Genomic DNA, 23,608 nt, shown 5'->3' on the forward strand with positions numbered 1-23,608 from the left:
CTCCTCCCCATTTAGTCCATTATTTTTTGCAGAACCGATTTTCACATACATCTTCAGGAATGTACTGAGTATAAGAGAAGGGAACTTCTTGTGCTGAAAAAAAAAAAGAAAGAAAAAAAGTTGGCCCCAAACCATTTTTTTTGTATTTAGTCAATGATTCTCCATGAATCTGTATGAATAAAGATTAGAAAAAACTTGCCTTGGCAACGAACAAATGCAAACAAAGAAATTAAACACTAATCTACGGCAAAAGTTGCTACACAAGAGACGTTTATTAATGTTCTGTTGTATTTACAGTTTTAACATAGCAAACCAAGGTGAATTACCACTTGGCAGAAAGCACATCATTCTACGTTTATAACTCATCGGTTTCTGCTAACACATTGTAAAAGCAAGTAGTACTACAGTATGTTAGGGATCATCTCAAAAGTTCCTAACTAATTCTTTCTTTGCTCCTAAGTATCTATTCCCCTCTCTACGCCAGCCCCTGGCCTAGTCATCAGGAGACCCTCCCCAAAAAACGGGGAAAAAAAAAAAAAAAAGGGGTAAAAGGGACTCTAATCACACAGAGTGTCAAGAATTGCATTTTAGTAATTAAGCTCCATTTGTCCTTGTCCTTTTTATTTTATACAGTGACAACACCTTTACAATTTTTTAGGTTCATAACACGGAACAATAAAGTACTGCAAAATTTAGAATACAGACTATAAAAAATTAATGCTCATTATTTACCAATTAAGAACACATTCTTGACCACACCTTAAATGTATTTTGCACTATGATTTTGTTTCCAGGTGTTCACAGTACAACTGAATAAATTTCTAGATTAATTTTAACACCAAGTATGGATTATGTGCAGAAATGCAGTCAAAACAAAAGTTTTAACTTTTGAGAAAACCCCTTTGAAATGGCCAGCATTATACATATCTTACACTAAAATACTTAATTCCAAGTTCATTTTGAGATGGAAGATGAATAAAGCAAGACTGCCCCCTACTGACTACAGGGACAAGGCTCATGCTATTTAAAATGACTACAAACAATAGATAAGGCATTATTAATACATCACATACTTGATTGCGAGAGCTTTTTCAAACATTAACCACTAATGATTCAATGATTACAGAATTTTGCATTAACTATTAAAATTTTACACCTAGGAACAAATAAAGAGAAATGATCTTTTTCAACAGTACTTTTATTTTTTTAAAGCAGGTGATTATTCCTCTGTGTTCTGCATCTTGATTCACTTCCTGCAGGTGTTCTCTTGCTTCTTCAGAGAGAATTCATAAACGCAGGAAGGCCTTTGCCAGAAAACATCTGCCAGAGAAGGATATTGAATATTGAAACTCTAGTTAGCTTGTTATTTTGGCCAAGAGAAGGATGTAGTCACAAAAGAAGGCAGGATGTTTGGAGACACAAGAAGTACATTTTAACATAGCTTTAAGATTACTATACACTGACATCATACTATTCAATAAACATTAAAATTTCAGTTCTTAAAGTTATCAAGGACTCTAGAACTAGCAAGAATTTGAATGCTTTCTCTAAAGCCCAGGAGGCCAGGAGTCTCTCTCTCCAAACTTCCCCACAAAAGAATGAAATGCAAATACCACTTCCTTCACCCTGCACTTAACCTCCACAGCAATGACTTGCAACTTGGGGGCTATGAGAGCAGAATCCAAGTGCACAGGTAATTTTCCTGGTACACCTGAAGTTACTGTCCACCCTGCCAATTCTGCCAGATCTCATGCAAAGATGATTTCCAATAAGGATGCCAATGCTGTCATGCTGTACTGAGAGCACGGCAAAGTTAAAGCCATCTGGAAATTCACAGGTAGCCCAGATCATTCTTTTTCATCAATTAGGGAAAAAAGTCGATGTATTTTGGGGCATATATCTCTGATAAAAAGTTCATAAAACTAATTTTTAAAAAAGGAACAGACATGATTGAAATAAACACTTTTCCCCCCCCCAAAGATTTTATTTATTTATTTGACAGAGAGAGAGACAGACAGCGAGAGAGGGAACACAAGCAGGAGGAGTGGGAGAGGAAGAAGCAGGCTCCCAGCGGAGGAGCCTGATGTGGGGCTCGATCCCATAACGCCGGGATCACGCCCTGAGCTGAAGGCAGACGCTTAACCGCTGTGCCACCCAGGCGCCCCTGAAATAAACACTCTTAAAATAATGTCCATATATATTGTAAAGTCCAGTTTTCATCCAGTACTTTGAGGCATTTCTGTATTGGTGTAATTGTTTTAGTTTTCGTGGAAATAATGGGGAAAAGTACAAGGAACTCCCAATATTCATCCTGAAGAAAACTACTAACGAGATACGTATTACTTAAGAAATATTTGAGAAACCACCTTGTGGCACCCTGCACCAAGGGAGAGTTGGATGGGCTACTACGTAGACCCTTGGCTTACTTTTCCGCCTTTCCAAATTCCTGTAAAAGCTCCAAGTAGCCCTTTTCTACCTTTTCTGATTAGACAACTGCATCAATCTTTAAAAGGCTGACAAAACGGAGAGGAGCTACAACAAAAGAGGAAATCAACATACGCTTTCTTAAACTGTTGATATTCTCCCAGATTCCAAATTCAGTTAGTATTCAAGGAAACCAGTGCCACTGACACAAGAGCAACTTTTGTTTAGGTTGAGAGACCTCAGGATGTGCAGGGACAAAAATGTGTGAACACAAGAACCTCAAAAAACCAAGAAGCAAAAAGAGTATCCGCAGACCGACATCAAATGGAGGTTTCTGCCAGGAGGCTAGACTTACTACACAAACTTAAGTTCAGTTTTAGCTGTTTCCATTAATAGATGAAAACTGATGTAATTGTTTCTATCTGCCAAAACACTAGAATTTGCAAGAACATACGATACAGTCCAGATAACTATCTGGCCACTTTCCTTAGACCATCCTGCTTCTACAGAGGCTAATTAGCTTTCATAGAGCCCTCAAAGTCAGAGCCACCCAGCAAACATTAAAATTCCATTAAGAGTGCCTAGGCAGGTTAGTAATGGGTGATCTCAATCACTGTACCATCTCCAGAGGAAAACGACTGCTAGAGAGGCGCTCACCGCTAAGACCTGGAGGCCTGTTCAGATGTAAGCAACTTGACTCACAAGTTGCTACAGAACAATGGCGGCACACAACTGGAGGACAGAAGGGTTTTAGGGACTGTGGGCTTCATTACTAAACTGTAGGTCACATCACTTCAGAAACAAAAGGAACCAGGAGCCTACAGATCATTTAATTTCAAGAGGAAGACAGCCATTTCTTCCTGAACGTTACGTGAATTCTTTAAGCAAAAATTCCACTGAAAGCATTTCTACTACCTTGCTACTTTATAACACAGTCCAATAAATCAAACTTTAACTTGAGGTGAACTTCCTTTAATAAATTGAGAGAGGTATTAAAGAAGAGAGAGAAGATTACAGACTGGGAAAAATCAAAGACTTTATCATCATATGGGGGAAAATTTAAATATCTGGTGTCTAATAGGTACAGCTCACCAGGTCACAGGAATTATTTAATTAGGAAGGGCCCTATCTCATGAATGTTAGGGCTTAAAAAATTTTCTTTCCTCAGGGCGTCTGGGTGGCTCAGTCAGTTGAGTGTCCGCCTTTGGCTCAGGTCATGATCCTGGGGTCCTGGGATCAAACCCCGCATCAGGCTCCCTGCTCAGTGGGGAGTCTGCTCCTCCAGCTCCCTTTGCCCCTTGGCTCAGCGTGCTTTGTCTGTCTTTCTCTCTCTCTCAAAAACAAAACAAACAAACAAAAAACACCCCAAAACTTTCTTTCCTCCTATTTCAAAGGTGATTATAATAACAGAATCTAAACTCTATTGTGCTTCTTATGTGCAAGTACTTTCGAAGCTACACATTCCAGCTACTGTAGCTAAAGCCTCAACTACTTGGCAGCATCCGAGGAAGTGGTACTCCACCTAAACATTTATTTTCCAGTTAACTGGTAAATAAGAAAAAGTATGAACACTTTACATTTTGACCATTTCAGAGAGGTCTCTGTTTCTTCTTAAACAATACAGAAGGAGTGTGTGCACTTTGTGCTCCCGCTTCCTCGCAGTCACACACTTCCTGCTGCTGCTGGGCCCACCTCTAGCAGTTCCTTTGGCTCTTCTTGCTGTGGGGGCAGGAAACCAGATTTCCTTTTTAAGCTTAAATGAGCTCCCAAAAGGGAACCTGAAAGCAGCTCCTGAGAAAGTAGTACATGAGCTTCAGTATTCAGCTTTTGTAACAACTATTTTAGCTGATAGAAAGAGGCCTTCTGGGGTCATTTTAAGGTTTGTTTGCGTGTACTGTATTTTGGGTCGCCTGAAAAGAAGTCACTATTCTTATACCTTTTTCCAGTAAAATGCCAGATCTTAGGACAGCATGGGAATTAAGCTCTTTTTCTGTTATGGCAAAGCTATTTTAAAAGTCCGAAATGCGTCTTTCTGGCAAAAAGTAAGCCTACAGCTAGCTTTTAACTGGCGACAACCACATTAAATGAAGTAAGAAGTCTCAATGAAAGAAAATAAAATCTTCATTCCTTACAAGATGGTTTGCTAGCATAACTTCAAACTAAATTAAATTTCCTCTGAACTAGAGAAACATTCTACATTTGGATCTAGATGAACAGTTCTTAACCCTCGTCAATGGACAAAGGAAAATCAGTCCCATGGCATATTATGGCTTTTCAGATTCTCTTGGGGATACTGACAATTAGTAAGGAAGTCATTAGAATTCTAAAAGCTGCTCTAAGTCCCCAAACCCCTAATTTAGAGCTCTGAATCCTCTGAGCATGTCAGAAATGATTTCAAATTAACTAGAATAGCAAAGTCAGACAGAAAAGGAAAGAAATCTACTATGCCCCCCACTGGGGGATGCTCGGAATTTCTGACAACTCCTAAAGCACAATAAGCCTTCTGATTCCAAAACACAGAGCATCGCAGGCCTATGATGTCGCTCCAAGCTCCATGATCATTAGTACCAACGACAGCCTACTTCAAATCATAACCTCAAATAAAGACGCTTTGTTTACATTAGGAATACTCCTATAAAACATTCCAGAATTTTTAAAAATCCAAACAAAACAGCTAACAATTTTTATAAACAAAAGCCCCTCAATACAGTCTCTGACAATACAGGAAAACCAAGAAGTTCAGGCTTTCTCCTAACCCAGCTGTTATTTGTTATGTATTAGAAACAAGATGGGAAAGGGACACCTGGGTGGCTCAGTCAGTTAAGTATCTGCCTTCAGCTCAGGTCATGATCCCAGGGTCCTGGGATCAAGTCCCGCATCAGGCTCTCTGCTCAGCGGGGAGCCTGCTTCTCCCTCTGCCTGCCTCTCCCCCCTGCTTGTGTGCACACTTATCTCTCTGACAAATAAATAAATAAAATCTTAAAAAAAAAAAAAGGAAGAAAGAAACATGAGGAGGAAGGTTTGCAATCCCCTAGTAAATATTGAAACTTCCTTCTAACTGAAGGATGAAGAGAATAGACAGGTGTGATCTCAGTCCATTCAGAAATTCAAAGCTACCATTTGACTAGACTAATGGAATCTACTATTTTTTAAAAAGAGAAAGAAGGAGCACCTGGCTGGCTCAGTCAGTAGAGCATGTGACTCTTGATCTTGGGGTTATAAGTTCGAACCCATGTTACAGAGATTAAAAATAATTTTAAAATATTAAAAGAGAGAGAGAGAGAGAGAAAGAAATCTGCCCCTCAGGATATTTTGGGCACCAAAAGATTAGGGGAAATCTATAGGTGATTTTGGCACCCTTTGTAAGAAGGAGAACCATGGCAACCCGAAAGAATTAACTTCTGAATCTTTGGTAGTTAAGAGTTAAACCTGAGGCTTAGAAATAATTACCAATTATAATCAGATATGGAGAGGAAAGAAAAAAGATGACAACAGTAACTGCATAAAACTGCAGAGAACATCTGATAAGTCTCTTATTAGAGTTAGGATGTCCTGGACACAAAGACATATCATGGGCTTAAGGGCTAGGCCAGCAATGTCAATGTCCACCTGTGTCCTAATTCAAATTCAGGTTATGCCACACACTTTTACACATGCAATAAAACATTCCCCGTCTCAACAACAACAAAAAATGTGTGGTAATCTTGATGACTAAAATCTTCTTTCAAATAAAAGTACATACCTCCTTGAAGAAACTTACTTTAACCAACACAAGCCTAAGTTCTTTGTATGCTTCAACTTTTGTAAGAAATGCCTTACGAATATACTCCACCACGCAGATATCTGAGGTTATTTCTCACTATAATCTTGTTAGTTACATAAGAATATCTAATTATACATATAAAGCACTTAGTGCAGTATGTGATATATAGAAAACCTAAAAAATGTTATTATCATATCATGCTTGAAAAATTTTTTGTCATATTCAAGTTCTTGTCATATTATTCTGTTGCTTACAAACTTTTAATGCTGTCTCCCATCACCTGACAAATTAGATATGGTGGCTACTTTTTTTCCTAGAAGCACACATCCTGATACCACCATGAATCTTCAAAACTGAGACCTTCACTCTAAGCATATGATTACCTACACAAATTGTGACTACCCTACAGAAAATACAGAACAAATTAATGTTCATAAAGGGGTTAGCCTTGCAGTAAGCCAACATGTCACTGGATTTTAAGGGCTGCTCTATAAATTCCATTGCAAATGGGCTTAGTACTCAGTACTTAGATACTTAGTACTTAGAGACTTGAGAATGCTGTCTCAACCTGGCTTTTCCAGCCTTGACCTTCAACACTCCTTTATGTTACAACCAAACTGCTGTCCCTTGAGCAAGCGCCATTCTTCCCTGCCTCTATTTACACTCTTCAGACTGCTTCAAGTGATTATGAAATCTTCCCCACCTTACCCAATTTTCACTAGTAGAAATTCTACCTACCACTTAACATTTATCTCAACTGATACACCCTTTACAAAACCTTGTCTGATCTTTGGGGGGCGTCTGGCTGGCTCAGTCGGTAGAGCATGTGACTCTTGATTTTGGGGTTGTAGTTTGAGCCCCCCACTGGGTGCAGAGATTACTTTAAAATAAAATCTTAAAGAAAAAAAACCCCAAAACAAAACAAAAAAATCCTGCCTGATCTCCAACTAGCCTAGTCCCTAGGTGTAATGCAAGGTTCTCCCCACGACCCACTCATCCCCAAACTCTTAAGTAACAATGAGCAAAGTTCAAGAAGTCCTATAGCTTGTTACCAGAGAGGTCTCTCTCTGGTGTACTCTTTCCCAAGATTTCAGAGCTCTTCCTTTTTGCAGCTACTGATGTAAGATGAAACCAGCTCTGGGGAAAACCACATAACAATCAAAGAGGAGCCTCAACAGGGCTTGGACCCTCTGTTCTAGCTAGGCAGGGGAAAAGGCCCTTTCCCCTTCCTTTCCTTGAGTTTGACGCCCCTTACCACCAGAGTGGTAATATCAGAGTATGAACCTAAGAAGGATACCAGGAAAGTCTCCCTGACTCATTTTGAGATGGAAGCCTTGGTGGGCTTGTAAGTATACTAGACAAAAGGAGTTTCTAATGCAGCCAATGGCTTCTTCACATTGGAGTTCTAAGGTTTAGGGGAGCTCAGTGATTAGGCTTGAAAGGCTCCTCCCCAATACTTTCCTCCGGAACCAGTATAACAATAAGCACTGGCTTCAGGACTCAAGACTCAAAGATCTAGGACCCATAGTTACAGCCAAATATCCTAGCTCCCCGATGACTCCTAAGACTCCTGCCTCTTCTGTGTTGTCAGAACACAAGATAATACTTTCTCCTATGGCAGCTTTTCTAACTTGCCCTTTCCAACAGCTTTTTATGAAAACACCCATTACTAGTACATTTTTTAAAATACCTTTAATAAATAAAGAGAACTCTGGTCCTGGGGAGATTTGAGAAAGTTTCTGGCATCTTCCGAACTTTTGCATAATTGATAAATCCTCTGAGAAACAGGAGAAACCCTGATTTAAAAAAGAAAAGCCAAGAATGAATATATAATTTCCATATTAAGTCCCCTCCCCAGAAACATCCCTCTTGACAGCACTACTCTATCGTTTTTCAGCTAAGAGCTATCAAAACATGAGTAATTTTCTTCAAAATTTCCAAAGGATTTCCATTTCTCAATGAGAAGACATAATCTCAAGAGCCCAAATGAAAGTCTTTTTGCAGCACATTAAGAATCTAATTGATCTAAAAGGGAAATAAAAAATAAGATGGAGTTAAACATGCACATTTGGAAACCTGAGAAGCCTTATCAAAACCTACCTTCTGGGTTCCAAAAAAGTATTTCAAGATAATTAAAAATTTTTTTAAAAAAAGGGACTGGTTACAAAATATTTTTCTCAAGTTTAAAAAAAAAAATCCATTCATCTTGCCATGGTATTTTTTTTCTGTCAACTGTACGTATATTGTCCACTAGATGTCAGGATCCCCTTACCTAGTACAACAATTTTTTTTTCCTGAACACCAATTCTCGTATTCTCAACTCTGAACTCTATTTCTCTATTCTTAAAAAATATAGACAAGTAGGGTACACTTGGCCATTTATTTACCAGGCACTAAGGGAGTCAGACTGATTTTGTGTGTCTACGCCAGAAACTATACGTTCAGTTGGTACCTCTTCTAACAATCTGTGGGGAAGGTGGTGTGCCCCCTCCAATGACAGCTCACATGCTCCTGGCCCTCCTCCTTTACAGCTGGTCCCTGAGTCTTAAGAGACTTTTTATTTTTATTTTTTTATTTATTCATTTTTTTAATAATAATTTTTTATTATGTTATGTTAGTCACCATACAGTACATCCTTAGTTTTTGATGATGTTAAGAGACCTTTTAAAAACAGCTTTATTTTTTTTTTAAAGATTTTATTTATTTATTTGACAGAGACAGCCAGCGAGAGAGGGAACACAAGCAGGGGGAGTGGGAGAGGAAGAAGCAGGCACAGCGGAGGAGCCTGATGTGGGGCTTGATCCCATAACGCCGGGATCACGCCCTAAGCCAAAGGCAGACGCTCAACCGCTGTGCCACCCAGGCGCCCCTAAAAACAGCTTTATGATGATGTAATTCACATACCATGAAGTTCGCTCATTTAATGTATACAGTTTACTGGCTTTAATTTTAGTACAGTTACAGAACTGTAGAACCAAAACTATTACCTTTATTTTAGAACTTTTTTATCACCCCTAAAAAAATTACCCATTCAGTAATCACTCCTCACTCCCATTCTGTTTGGCATCAAAAGCAGTAAGTGACTATAGAGCAGAGGTCGCCCCATTTAAGTGCTGGGTCGGGGAATCCTAGTGAAATGGAGAGCACACAACCTATATGGAGGGGACACCTACAGCTCAGCTCCAGTCAAAGGGTGGGTGCCAGGTGGAAACAGAGGCCTGTTTTGCTAGATATGCCAGTTTTTTTTTGAAAAGCAAAAAAAATTCAGACATTTTATGTGGAAACTCTCGATTTTTAAATGATGGCAGCTAATTTAAAAAAAACATCTGAAAATAACTGTGGAACAAACTAACTACAACCACCGGCTAGCTATAGGCTCCTGGGCTGCCAGCTTCAGTACCCCGTGTGGACCTGCTGCAACAAAACAGAACACCCACAAACTGGTTCTTTCTGCAGGAGGAATTCCAAAAACGACCCCAACACTGGGTCCAAATGCACAAATGGGGGCGAATGGGTGGCTCAGTCGTTGGGCATCTGCCTTCGGCTCAAGGCGTGATCCCAGCGTTATGGGATCGAGCCCCGCATCAGGCTCTTCTGCTGGGAGCCTGCTTCTTCCTCTCCTATTCCCCCTGCTTGTGTTCCCTCTCTCTCTGGCTGTCTCTCTCTGTCAAATAAATAAATAAAATCTTTAAAAAAAAAAAATGCACAAATGATATCCAAAGTCTCAGCGTTTTTTTGCTTACTAGTAAACAGTACGACAGAAAGATCAATTAATTACAAGTATTATAAATTAATTTCCCATGAAACTTTAATATAGGAAAACAATCAATTCATTAAGTTTCTTTAAATTATCTGTGCTGTCAACAATCAACCTGAAAATATGCTTAATGGCTCTCCTTGGGTCCATTCAGGATTTGCTTGGATTTAGGCTTGGGGGGAAAAAAGAGAGTCAGCCTTTTTCTTAAAGATACAATTCTGAGAATAAGCAAACCAAGAAACTATTCCTCCAAAGTAACTCTTCTTTGGGGCATGTTTATTATTAAGCATCTCAATAATTGAGGGGGAAAATCATGATTTCTCTTTCCGTGGAATTCCAATGACTATCAGCAGAGTAGATGATAGTGTTGGAGAGGCTGGGGGTGGTGTGATCTAAGACTTGTACTTTCCAAGTACAATTTAGGTTCAGCAATGCATGGTCTATCACCATAGACAAAGCAGGTAGGTCCTGAATGTATTAAGCAACTCTTGGGCATGGGTGCTACCCTGTACTAACTAGACCCATTAGCAGCATTGCCACCAGGGATCTAATTAAGGAGCCAACAACAAGGTCCAAAACAGGAGACAGGAGAAAGTGCTATCAGAGAAGCCAGGCGAGGCAATTACACCATCTTTAATAGCTACAGGAGGCCCCTGCTATAATTCTGTAGAAATGAAAGCAGTGATGGTGGTCTGTTACTGTATCATAAATATTTTCTATACAAAGAATGAAGAAGCCAACATATTCACTCCGATGTTCATTTCTTTGCTTTAAAATTTCTTGAATGAAGCTATTTTAAAATACATACTTAGAGTAAAAAAGATAATCTTAAGATGAACAACCTGAAATTGCCTAGCATACCTTTTTTTAAAAAAGGCCTCCTCCTCATTGCAAAATCATTCTTATTCTCATCAGTATTGAACTAAAGAATTCTGGAAACCCAATAATGATTCTTCCAGAAGTTATGTCTAGCAAGGCTATACATTTTGTTTCCTGCTGACAGATCCAACTGAAGACTGGCCACATACATTCCTGAGTAGTTCAATTAGTTACAATATACCTATAAACAATTTGGGGTGGAGTCTGTGAACCCTTTTGTGGTGATAATTCCCGAGGGGAAAAACACTCATAGACTATAAAGTCATCTTATTAGTGTATCCCACTGTCACATGGGAAACCTGAGACGTACGTATGAATAGGATAGGAAAGATCAACCTCCACTAGGAGATGTTTTATTATTATGCACGTTACTTTAATGGTGATGACAAACTAATCTTGAAGAAATATTTTTAAAATTATACCTATATTGCTAATATATTACTGTATTATAAGATGAAGGATTACTAAAAGTAATTTTACTTCTAAAATTTTACAATTATCTTTTCTCTCCTTTGTCCATGTTAAAAGCACTTACCTAAAACCAGGAACACCCACCAGAGCCAGTACTGACCATCAAAATATCCAGGGAAATAGGTGGAAAACTGAAAAATAAAGCAAATTAGTTTATAGTAGCTTAGCGGGTAGAATTTCACATTTTAACTTAAGGGCACACAAAACACAAGACTTTTGTACACTGACTAAATGCTGTCATTTAGCTCTCACGATTTTTTTAAGTGAAAATATTTTATATATTACTGACTTGAAATGATTATCATATACGCAGATATATTTCCTTTCGTGGAAAGTCAATCTTGAATACGAATTTGGCTTTATAGACTCTTTCAAGTGCTCAAATATGTTTACTTATTTTTTTAAAAGATCTTCCCCACACAATATTCACCCTTCTAGAAATTTTTTTTTAAAAGTTTTATTTATTTATTTGACAGAAAGAGCACACAAGAAGGGGAAGCAGCAGGCAGAAGGAGAAGCAGGCTCCCTGCTGAGGAGGGCTCAATCCCATGACCTGAGCCAGAAGGCAGCCACTTAAGGACTGAGCCACCCAGGTGCACCTAGAAATATGTTTTGATACTTTCACTTTGCTTACCCAGTGCCAAAACCAATTATTTTGTTCCTACTGTTCCAGGTACACCTTGACCTTGGAAGCTTTCTCATGTACAGCACAATAATCCCACTCCTTTGCCAAATAATGGCACATTCCGGCGAATGGGAAGTGAGGGCTGCTGAGGTTTTCTTGCACTTCAAGAGCAAAGAAGAGAAAAAATAGTTTTCTTTCTTCTGTTGAGCATGGCTGTGCTTCTGATGTGATCCCTGCAACTGCCATAGCTGTGAGAGCCCTGAAGGAGGGGCAGCTGTACCAACATGCTGAGCAGAGGAGGCAAATGTCCCTAATGATGTCAATGAAACACTGATTTCACTACCCTCCACGGCAGGACATGTTTTTATGGGAAATAAATTTTCCCCACTGTTTTCTAAGCCATTTTGAGCTCAGTTTTCTGTTACTCCCAGACAAAAGCATCCTGACACGAGTTGATTCCTTCAATTCAGTTTTAACATTTGAGTCAGCGTAGTGAAGATTTTAGTTAAAAAGAAGACTGGTAACGAATGTTATCTATTTTCTATTGGGGGCTTTGATATCCAAAAGTTTAACACAGCCTGAGCATTAAAATACAGTATTTTATCTCTTAATAGAATAACAATTTAAGATTCAGAGAAGGAATGAAAAACCTCTTTAGGGCTTGGGTTCTTCACCTAAGTTCATGGCTTGGATGAGTATGTATTAGCTGCCTGGGGAAAAAGTCCACAACTTTTAACAGATTCTCACAGGAACTCAGAATCCTAAAAATGTTAACAACTGGTTAGAATAAATAAATTCGAAAAAGTCCAGGGGTCAGTCAACACCCACTAGTAAGTTAATAATGCCAATTTACGATGAATACATTGATTTTTATCTATTAAGTTGACAAAAGCAATAAACTTACCTGAACTCACAATACACTTTAAGAGACTAGATCTTTTAAAGTATAAATTACTTCAGCAATTCTTACTACCTGTAACTCCCAAATCACTGAACATCTCTCTCTTAATGTACTTTAGAAATAAGGCCCCCTAATCGAATAGCACTTGTTAAACAGTTTCAGCTCCCAAACATTTTGGCATAACCAATGATGCTACTGATAAACAACCCTGGAAGGGAGGGAGGAAGGAGGGAGAAACAAAGAGAAGGAAAGAAGAAGAAAGACAGACCTAAACTTTAGTAGAATTAATGTGAGGAATACCTGTTTTTAATGAGACAACAAAGAAGTGGTACCTTTCTTTTTATTACAAAAACAACTAATTTCAAAACAAACACACATATCATCATATCATAAACATTAAAAGCAGAGAAAGCAACTTGTCAACAACCTGTAGGATAGATGCCTTGGGACCACCAATATTCACTAGATCTAATTATAAAACTTAGGTGCGTGAACCACCTGCAAATAATTTAGGTTCAACTTCATGAAACCAAAGACAAACCTAAACTCATTTTAAACATAGAAAAAAATGTAAAAAAAAATAAAAATAAAATAGTCAAAGTTATTCTACTTATTGTTTCTCTACAGGGTCTATTTTTTCTGGTATACAACTTACCCTGACAATCAGGATCCACTTAATTAGAGAGAGACCAAATCCTGAAATGGCCCCATACCTTCCTGCAGCTGAGGTGGTCAGGCAGAAAGACAGAAAAAATCCAATCCAGTTAAAGAGGAATGCCACTGTAAAGGCAGAGAAGAAAAAAACTGTAAGACATATCCCTCTTACCCAAGAAGCAAGAGTGCTCTCTACACCTGTTTCCGCTTAAATGGCTTTTCCAAGGATAAAAGACAGCCCAGCCCACCCACCATAACCCTGGCCCTACCTCCCCAAAACATCCATTCTCTGTCTTCTTCCCAGAAACAAACAAGAAACCATCTGCTCTGAATATCAGGTATTACACTGTTACGTCTGCTGCTTTTCACTTATTCACTTTCAGAAATGCCTTAACATTCACCGAACTGTATGTATACTTACGCCTTGTACCCTTTATATGTTACGCTTCAGTAAATAAAATCCGATTCAAGTTATTCATCCCCCTACTTCTACGAATTTTGACAGCTTACATAATGTCACCTCTAAAAGCACTGAGTTTCCTTTACATCTTATCTTTTTAATATAGGAAATTTAAAAATGGCTGCTCACTTCTAAGTGCTACACATGGAAAGATGAACGCAAAACAATACCAAGAAGGCAAAAAAAAAAAAAAAAAGGTTAACTTTTATCAGTCAGAAATAGAAGCATGCAAAAAAAAAAAAAAATTCCATCAGACTAAGGCCTTTAATTCCTACTCTACAGGTCAGGTATGAGTAGGAGCATTGCTAACAGTCTTTGCAGACCTCAAAGATGAGGCATAGTTCAAGTAAAAATATAGCATCCCCAAAACTGCTTCAATCCTATTTTCTATAGATATTCATAGAAAGAGAAGACAAACGGAATACTAAGATAAAAGTAAACTAAGCTCTGAACGTCTCAGTAAAAGGCATCAAATAAACACAACGTATTAAAATATGAGCTCAACTAGTCATTTTAATTCGTCAGATTCACCCATTATTCAAAGCACTCCGGTCTATGGGAGGTGGTTCTGCTATGTGTATTTACTTACTGAAAAAAGTTAACATGAAAATCCCATCATTTCCTATCCTCAGCTGGTCAGCATCATCAAAGTCATCCCGACCCACAAAATCCTCATCCTAAGTGAAAAGAAAAAGAATAAGGTAAATTCACAATGAATTATTCACAGGCAAATGAAAGGCATCAAGAAAAATAAGGAAGGGGATAAAAATGAGTACCAAGGAGAAATTTTATTGCTTTGGCTCAATTCAAAACTATGAGCACTAAAGGCTCAGTATGTGTTAAAAATTTCATTTTGTCTTTTAAGTAAAAGATACAATTAGAGAAAAAACAAATCTTTCTTCCACCTCTATAGTTTTCTAAATGAACTGTTCATTTTATAACCCAAGTTCTTTAACAATGAGCTTCAAAAATTATAAAGCTCAATAAGAAGTATTAACTCATATAGATCTGAAGCAAAGATACACACTTGGCTTAAATTTGGTTTACGTTCTAGAATCACTAACCCGGGGCCTGTTGGGGGCCCAGAATATCAGTCACCCAGGACCTATTAAGGAGCTCAAATGCTTTATGAGACATGGGAGAAAAAGGAGAGCATTATCACACATGAAGAGGCTATAGGGCTGCCCACTGCTCAACTCCATAACCATTTGTTCACGTCAGCATATGGGTCTGAAACAACCTCACTTCCAAGCTTATTGGCAGATAGGATCCTTTCCATCCTAACTTGAAAACATAATACTCCAAGTCTAGAAAGAACATGATCCTCACCAATATTAACACCCACATATGTGGCCCACCTTTTTAACTGATGAGGGTTATGTGTTGAAATACTGAAAAATATATGAATATACACTTAAAAGTAAAAGTTAGATTTGTATACAGTCCAATGAAGGTTCCCCAAAGGAAAAAAAAAAAAAAACTTCAGGGACAATCCAAATCATCCCTACACAGACAGAAATGGGGCTGGGAAGTCCATAACAAGCCTGGGGAGGGGGTACTGGAGAAAGTAAAGTGTCAGTGTTAGCTTCCATTTCTAACTTAACACATTTCTTCTCCTGTTAGAAATTCTTACAAGAATGTGTTTATGTTTTTTAAAATACTAAATACCCAGTTTCTGACTTCATATTAGGAAAAATAAGGCTTTGCCTAATTAGATGCTAACTGGTTTTTTGCAGAAATACTCAAAGATATACTACAAAAGGACATGGCAGTAATTTCTAGCAATATTGCAGGTGCCTTCTAACTGTTCTTCCTGTCCTTGGTATCTCTACTACTGGATTCCTCCTACAAATTGTTGCTGGGTTAATGTTTCTAAAACAGCGTACTTGTCTTACCATATCCCTGCTCAAAAGAGTCTGTGTGACCTACATGTAAATCTAAATGCCTCAGCCTAGCATTCAGAACATTCTACAACCTATAGTCTGGTCACAAACTCTTCGTTCAAGCAAAATCAATTACTACATTCACAGACCCTACCCCACAACAGGCTGGATTCACATAAGCTTTCTCCCTTTTTCCCTCTGGAATGTTCTTATCCAACAAAACTCAGGGCCCACTTCAAATCCCATCTTTCCCACCATCACACAGTAAAAAGTCATAGCTCTTAATGCTCACTGCACTTGTACTGCTGCTTAGATATTGGCATTTGTGGGCCTTTCCCCCAGCTATATTTAAGTGCTTGTACAGTAGGAGTATTGCCTTATTCAAAGTTTTCTACCTACCCATTGCAAAATACATAGCACACTGTATAAAAAAGTGGTTTACACATGTTTGCTAAATAATGTTTAACAGGTTCCTAAATATGTATACTTGTCAAATAAAAGTATTCTAAGAAGTTCTGCTATTAATCAGAGCTAATCACCTTATCTATTTCCATGGGACAGTTACCATATAGTCTAACAAGACTACAAAATACACACAGGATTTTGGAGTCTAGAATATCTGGGTGTGACTCTCACCTATGCTATTTATTAGCTGTATGACTTCAGGCAAATTACTTAATCTCTCTGGGCCTCAATTTTTGCATCTGTAAAATGGGGATAATATAATCTCTACCTTGCAAGGTTATTGTGAAGAGTTCAAACAATATACTAGAAACTAAGCACAGTACCAGCATGTCATTTGCTTCCAATATATGGTTATTATACTGTTTTGCCCTTAGACCATAAGCTCCTTGAAGGTTGCTAGTTTCTCTCTGGCACCTGCAAGGACTGAGCACACACCACCATATGGAATCAGCCTAGACTGGGCTTATAAACTATTATTTCTGTCAAGTAGTGGTTTCAGAAGCCCCACCCCTCATAGCAGGTGTGGTCTATAAACAGTCCACTACCTTTAGGCCCGAACTTCTGGGGCCCCCGCCACTGCACTGCCCAGGCTAAACTTCTGTTTTTGTTCTCATCATTCACTCTGGTTTCCTGTCGGGACTGAGTCTGGAACCCTGACTGACCCATATTCCTAGGGAATGGATCCTACTCTATCTTTTCCCAATATCTGGCCTAAGACCCTACCTACATCACCTTTAACCTGGATGAATATTCATGAAACCACATCTAGTCACTTGCAGATCTGACATCAAGAACAAAGAGTGCCCCAAAGTCTCCTCCTGGCTTTCATCACACCTAGTGCCTGCCTCACAAGAATCAACATCAGCCCAGATGGGATCTGAATTCACTATGCCCCAAAGATGGAGTGGTCTGGAATGCTGCTGGCATGAGGTTCATTGAGACAACTGCTGGGGCCCTTTTGTAAGTTTAATTCTATCAAGTTGAATTTATTCTCTCTATAGATCTCCCCAGCTGCTACCTACCTAATACCAAAATATGAGGTGTGCAGAATCAAAGCAAAGTCAGTGTACTTGCTAAATCAGTCCCTGCTCTAAGACATTTCAGTCATGGCAAGAAAGTTGAGAAAATGGTGGTAACAGAAGAGATATAGGGAAAATAAGCTGGCCTGACTAGTGATTTTCTCCTGATTTGTACCTCTTACTGCATCATTTTCCGGAAGAGCTAAGAGTTTGTAACGCCAAAAGAAAATGTACTTTTAAAACATTAGCTGTACTTTTTACTAATCAGTACAATCATAAGGAATACATCAAAAGTGAGTAATGAAAAGAACCTAATTCCCATAAAGCAGCCAGCAAGTAACACGATAAATTGGACTTACTCTTCCAGGAACCAAGGGGATAGTAGCTTCAGCCTTGGTTCTCTCTGCTTCATCGTAGCTGGGCAATGTTGTTGCCACATTGTAAGATGGAGGCTTTGGAAATCCGCACTCATCTTTGTAGTCAAAATACGCTGGAGAATAAAAAGGAAGTCACAATTATCTGACCTTTAGCTAAACTGAGGAAAAAGAAGATTTCCACTAACTCTGGCAAACAAAAAATAGCTGTTCCTCTAAGAGTACACACAGAATAATTGAATCGAAATGTTTATGTATGAATATGAGCTCGAGAATGATCTTTAAATTTATTTTAAATTATTTAAATTTATTCATTTAAATCACTCTGCCTTCCCTTCCAAATGCCTTTAAACACTTTTTCAACTGTCACACAGTATGTTCACAAATGGCAGTTAATATTAATAGTGGTATAAAGACAACATTTAAGCCCAAAATACCTCACCTGTGCATGTGTAAGCTGTACCATGGTTTCCTCCCATTCATAAACAAGAAAACCAACTTAATAAAGAAGTTTAAATTCATTTCTCACAGGTTTGTTTTAGCACTTTGATTCTTACACATTAGTTTTACCATGTACTGTTTTTGTATGATGTGCCTAAGGTAATTAATTCAGTTAAAGAGCCATTATTTATTTGAATTAAATCTTTCATTTCCTCATTTTAATGTTGCATCTTCATTCTCATTAACTCTTACTATAAGAAACTCAATATTTATTAGAAAAGAGCAAATGTATTAAACTTCTGCACAATTTTTTAAAAAACAAGCATTTGGGGGAAAAAAGTCCTATAGTTCATCAAGATTAGTATTTTTCTTTCTTTTTCCCCTCTAGTTAATTGCAATTAACTTCCAATTTCACTGTAATATAGTATTGAAATCATAAATCAATACAATTCACCTCATCAACAAAATAAAAAAAGAAGAAAAATTCTATTGTACTCGCATGGGCAGAGAAAGCATTTTGTAAAATTCAACACCTTGCAGATAATAAAAACCCTTAGCAAATTAGGAACAGGAGAAAACATCCTTAATCTGATCATAAGTCTCTATGAAAAACCTAGAGTAAATATCATAATTAACTGTAAATTTTTAAAAGTTTTCTCCCCTAAAATTAGAAATTTACACGAAAATGCCTACTCTCACTACTTCTTATCAAACATTACCTTAAAGGTCCTAGTAGTTGATGTAATACGGCACGAAAAGGAAATGTAAGACATAAGCATTAGAAGGAAAGAAAATAAGAAAATAACTGTCCTTAATCATGGATGATGAAATCCAAGAGTATCTACAGACAAGAATTAATATATGAATTTAGCAGAGTCTTTGCGTACAAAGTCTCTGGATGGATATACACCATCAACTGTACTTCCATATACTAGCAACAAATAGAAAATAAAATTCTATATGGAACTTTTACAACAGCCCGAGGAATAAATCTAGTAATAAACACATAAGTCCTCAATGCTGAAACCTACAAAATACTACTGAGAGGATTAAAGAAGATCTTAATTAGATGGAGAGAGATATCATGTTCACAAACCAGAAACAGTATTATAAAGATGTTAATTCTCTTCAAACTGACCCCCAGATTCAGTGCAATTTCAACTACAATTCCAGTTTTTGTTCTGTTACATTTTGTGGAAATTGATAAGCTAATTGTAAAATGTATAGGAAATGCAAAAGACCAAGAAAAACCAAAGCAATCTTGAAGAACAAAAAGTATGAATGACCAACATTACCAGATATCAAGATTATAAAACTCTATAATTAAAACAGTAGTGGATGGGCATAAAGATAAATAAACAGACCAAAGAACAGTATATTGAGTCCAGACACAGATCCACTCATATATGGTCACATGATTTACAATAAAGGTGACACTGCAGAGCAGTGGAGAAAGAATGGTCTTTTAAATAAATGGTGCTGTACAAACTGGCTATCCATACAGAAAAACAAATTAACCTTGACCCCTACCTTACACTACACAGAAAAAAACAATACCAGATGGAATTGAGATCTAAATGTGAAAAATAAAATTTCACAGCTTTTAGAAGAAAATATACAAAAATGTGTTACTGAAACTAAAGCTGTCACCTAATCTAATTTAAAGAACTTTAAAGATACATGTGTATCCACTGACATTCATGGATACACATGTATACATATATGTTACAAAACAATGCATCATTTCCTATCTTTTTATTTTTCATCAAATCAAACTAAGTCATTACAACCTGAAACGTACAATATGAATTAACCCACTGCCATTCTAATTCTGAATACATGAATAAAACTGATACCTACTATCACCTTAAATTAATCAACATGTTTATTTCCCTGTTTTGAAAGATTTTTTAAATAGGATCCATCAATATAGACACTCATATAATTTTAAATTTCCATGAAAAGTCTAACAATCTTTCAAGTTTATTTAATACATCCAGACAAAAAAACCCCTAATATTTCTTAGATTGTTCAATTTACATACCACAAATTAAAATAGGTAGAGTATGCAAAATAATTTGTGCTCTTTTTTCCCCTACCAATATGCGTGTGTCTTTTTGTTTCTAACCACTTTTCTCATAAATGGACTAATAAGTATATACAGTCAGTATTTATCTAAGAAAAATAATAATAATAAGGAATGTTAATTTAACGACAAAGGGAGGAAAGACCATTTAAGCCATTTTAGAGTTTTCCTTTAAAAAAAAAAAAGTAAAAATGCAAAACCTCTGTTCATAAACAATAAAAAAATTAATGTTCTTGGGTAACTTATGACCCCTAAAAACATATTTCCCTGAAACTTCACTTATCTGAAACTCAAACGGCTCAAAAGAGACCCAGGAATTTTAAAGTCTGGTTGTTGGGACACCTGGGTGGCTCAGTCGGTTAGGTGGCTGCCTTCGACTCAAGTCATGATCCCAGGGTCCTGGGACAGAGCCCTGCAGCAAGGTGCCTGCTTCTCCCTCTGCCTGTAGCTTCCCCTGCTTGTGTGTGCACTCTCTCTCTCTGACAAACAAATAAAATCTTTAAAAATAAAATAAAAGTCTGGTTGTTTATAGGGTGCCTGGGTGGCTCAGTCAGTAGAACATGAGACTCTTGATCTCAGAGTCCTGAGTTCAAGCCCCACATTGGGTGTGAAGCCTACTTAAAATAAAAATTTAAAAAAAAAATTTTTTTTAAGTTTGGTTATTTATTTATTTATTTTTAAGGCCTCTGTGTAGTTAGATGAAATGCCACAAAACCCAAAGACTTTATTTGAGAGAGTATTCTTCAGGCTCTATTCTGGAAATAGTTTACCTCTCCCTTATATCCAACAAAAGAATCTTTGTTATCTGCTGTTGAGGTCCATAGTAAGATTAACAAAAACAAAAGAGAAAGAGCTTAAAGGGACTTCATAAGGACAGCTAATAGGAAATACCATCTGACAGCAAAAGGAGAATTTGATTCTTTGATCAAAGTTCTACAAATCTCAATGAATAAAGGCATCACTACAGTATAGAAAAGAATACCTTCTAGACAATGTTTCTGATTGTAACCTATATCATAAGGAAAAATTTAAACAAAGAATATGAGATGTAAGTGAATAAGAGAGAGAAGTGTTTGAGAAAGATTTCTATCCAAAATGGTTACAAGGGGGCGCCTGGGTGGTGCAGTCGTTAAACATCTGCCTTCGGCTCAGGGCGTGATCCCGGCGTTCTGGGATCGAGCCCCACATCAGGCTTCTCCTCTAGGAGCCTGCTTCTTCCTCTCCCACTCCCCCTGCTTGTGTTCCCTCTCTCGCTGGCTGTCTCTCTCTGTCAAATAAATAAATAAAGTCTTAAAAAAAAAAAAGAAACCGGCAGGGACTGTGTGCTGCCTGCAGATCGAAGTCTGCCTCTTAAAAAAAAAAATGGTTACAAGATTTTATAATTACAGAGGGTAGAAACAAATAATTCAGGAAAAAATTACCTCCTAATGATTCTAGGTACTTTAATGCAAAGGACTTTTATCATTAATAAAACAGGAACCCAACTTTTTTATTAAGTTAGAATTTTCACTGGATGTCTTTTTAATGGAAAACCAGTACTTACAGTCTGAGTAGAAATGAGTAAATATGGCATGGCACTGCGATTCTTTCTCAAGTCTTGGTGTTCTCATTCGATTCCATGAGACACCCTAGAATTCTTCAAAAGACCTTAACTTAGCATTGTTAGTTTTTGATGCTTACAAATGAAATTAATACAAGGAGGCAGGGTTCAAAATTCCGAGCCAGAGTGGAGGTAAAGAACTTTCTGACCCATGTTCTTCATTATAATGGCAGCCGCAGGTACAGAGAGACCAACAAATTTAATCCCACATCAACTGACAACAGCTGCCCCGAGAGCTGTATTGAAAAGGATTCTGGGCCTGTGTTTGGGATAAATCCTGTCTTCAACTTGCGTATCTACCCTGGGAAGAGGATGGGTTCAGCAGTGGCACCATGGGCCATATACTTGCCACTCTGCCATACTTCTCTATTAGAGAAAACGGAAGATGTTCCATCAAAACGGGTCAGTCTTCAGCAACTAAAGCAGAGCTGCTCTCAGGCAGCTTTAAGCTACCTGAAGTCCTCAACTGCTGAGATTTTCCTTCTCTTCCCCAACCCTTCTACATAAACATGTGAAAAATGTAAAAGTCTAGCATGAGATGTGAAGATGAAAGATTATTTAAGGAGGGCTTAAACTATGAGGAACATCATAAAAGAGCTGAGAGACTTCCAGTTTTTTTAATTAAGAATTTACTAGCACAAAAGAAATCAAATGTACTATGTTCCAGGTCGCAGGCACTAGAATCACAAAGAGCAAAACAATTAATGAGGAAACTACAGAAAGAATAAAAATCAGATGATCACGTGGTTGCTGAATTTCTACTTCCTTTATATTCTGTTGGAATGAAATTGAGTTCCATAAAAAAGCCAGACTGAAACGGAGTTTTAAGTGTTTTTCAGAACAGTAACATGAGGGTTTTTTTTTTTCCCCACTTTTGGTGATAAACTACAAATAATGTCAAAGACTTCTTAGGGAAAGCTGAAGCAAAGGCAAAGACGAACAGACACATACGGGACAAGCCTCTGGCCAAGTGCATTTCAGGAGTTCAAGAGCCACCCTGCCCAGGTGCCTACCTGCACTCTCCGCAGAGATGCTGCTGTATGGTGGAGGAGCGTCGCCCACAGCCTGCTCTGGCTCTCCAGGCTCGTCCTCATTCTGCAACTAAATAAAAAGTCCACATTTTAGCCCAAGTGTAAAGCCAACTAGACAGAGAAGAACATGAAAACTGGGACAGCCCTTCTGGAAAGCTATTTATTTGGTAACGTGTTTCAAAAGCCTTAAAATGTGTAAATCCTTTACAAAGTATTCTGCTTTCAGGAATTTATCCTAAGGAAAGCGTCAAAGAGGCAAAAAAGGTACATGCACAAGTTACTGCAGCAAAAAATAGAAACAACCTAAATTCCACCCACATGGGACTTTCTAAAGAAATTATGGTTCATCTCACAAAGGATCACTAAGCATCCATAAAAATGAAAATGAAAATGTGATGGCTTGAACAGATATTTACGCTGTACTGTTACATGAAAAAAGCAAAATTTACCAAATAGAATGCATAATATAATTTGGTTGTGAAAGACAGATACATGAAGGTCTAGAATGAGACACCTACAGTTTACAATGTTTATCTCTAGCCGATACAATCACAAGGGAATTTTTCCTTTTTGCTGTTTATATACATATTTGAATTTTTTGTAATGAACATGTAGCACTTGTATAACTTTTTAAGTTAGAAAAATAATCTAATAATATCTCTTAAAGATAAATCACAGCAAATCAAGGTCTGCCACTATATTCAGTGTGCATAGAGAAATTAAATCTTAAATAACTGAGATATTTACAAAAACATAAAATTCTACATAATTCTAT

The 23,608-nt window shown here is 37.6% G+C and overlaps 1 protein-coding gene across 1 annotated transcript in view; it reads right to left on the bottom strand.

The window, feature by feature from the left end:
* Positions 1-253: 253 nt before the first annotated feature.
* The window catches only part of NDFIP1 (Nedd4 family interacting protein 1), a 51,166-nt gene continuing 27,811 nt past the window's right edge, over positions 254-23,608 (bottom strand). Inside the window, exons 2-8 of the mRNA XM_040622293.1 lie at positions 22,816-22,903; positions 17,661-17,791; positions 14,524-14,611; positions 13,476-13,600; positions 11,359-11,425; positions 7,878-7,983; positions 254-1,320 (exon numbers count right to left, since the gene is read on the bottom strand). Coding sequence (XP_040478227.1) covers positions 7,880-7,983; positions 11,359-11,425; positions 13,476-13,600; positions 14,524-14,611; positions 17,661-17,791; positions 22,816-22,903 — 603 coding nt within the window. The 3' untranslated portion in view covers positions 254-1,320; positions 7,878-7,879. The remainder of the gene's footprint in view (positions 1,321-7,877; positions 7,984-11,358; positions 11,426-13,475; positions 13,601-14,523; positions 14,612-17,660; positions 17,792-22,815; positions 22,904-23,608) is intronic.

The sequence above is a fragment of the Ursus maritimus genome, unplaced genomic scaffold (genome assembly GCF_017311325.1).
Source record: "Ursus maritimus isolate PB19 unplaced genomic scaffold, ASM1731132v1 scaffold_5, whole genome shotgun sequence".
Lineage (NCBI taxonomy): Eukaryota > Metazoa > Chordata > Mammalia > Carnivora > Ursidae > Ursus > Ursus maritimus.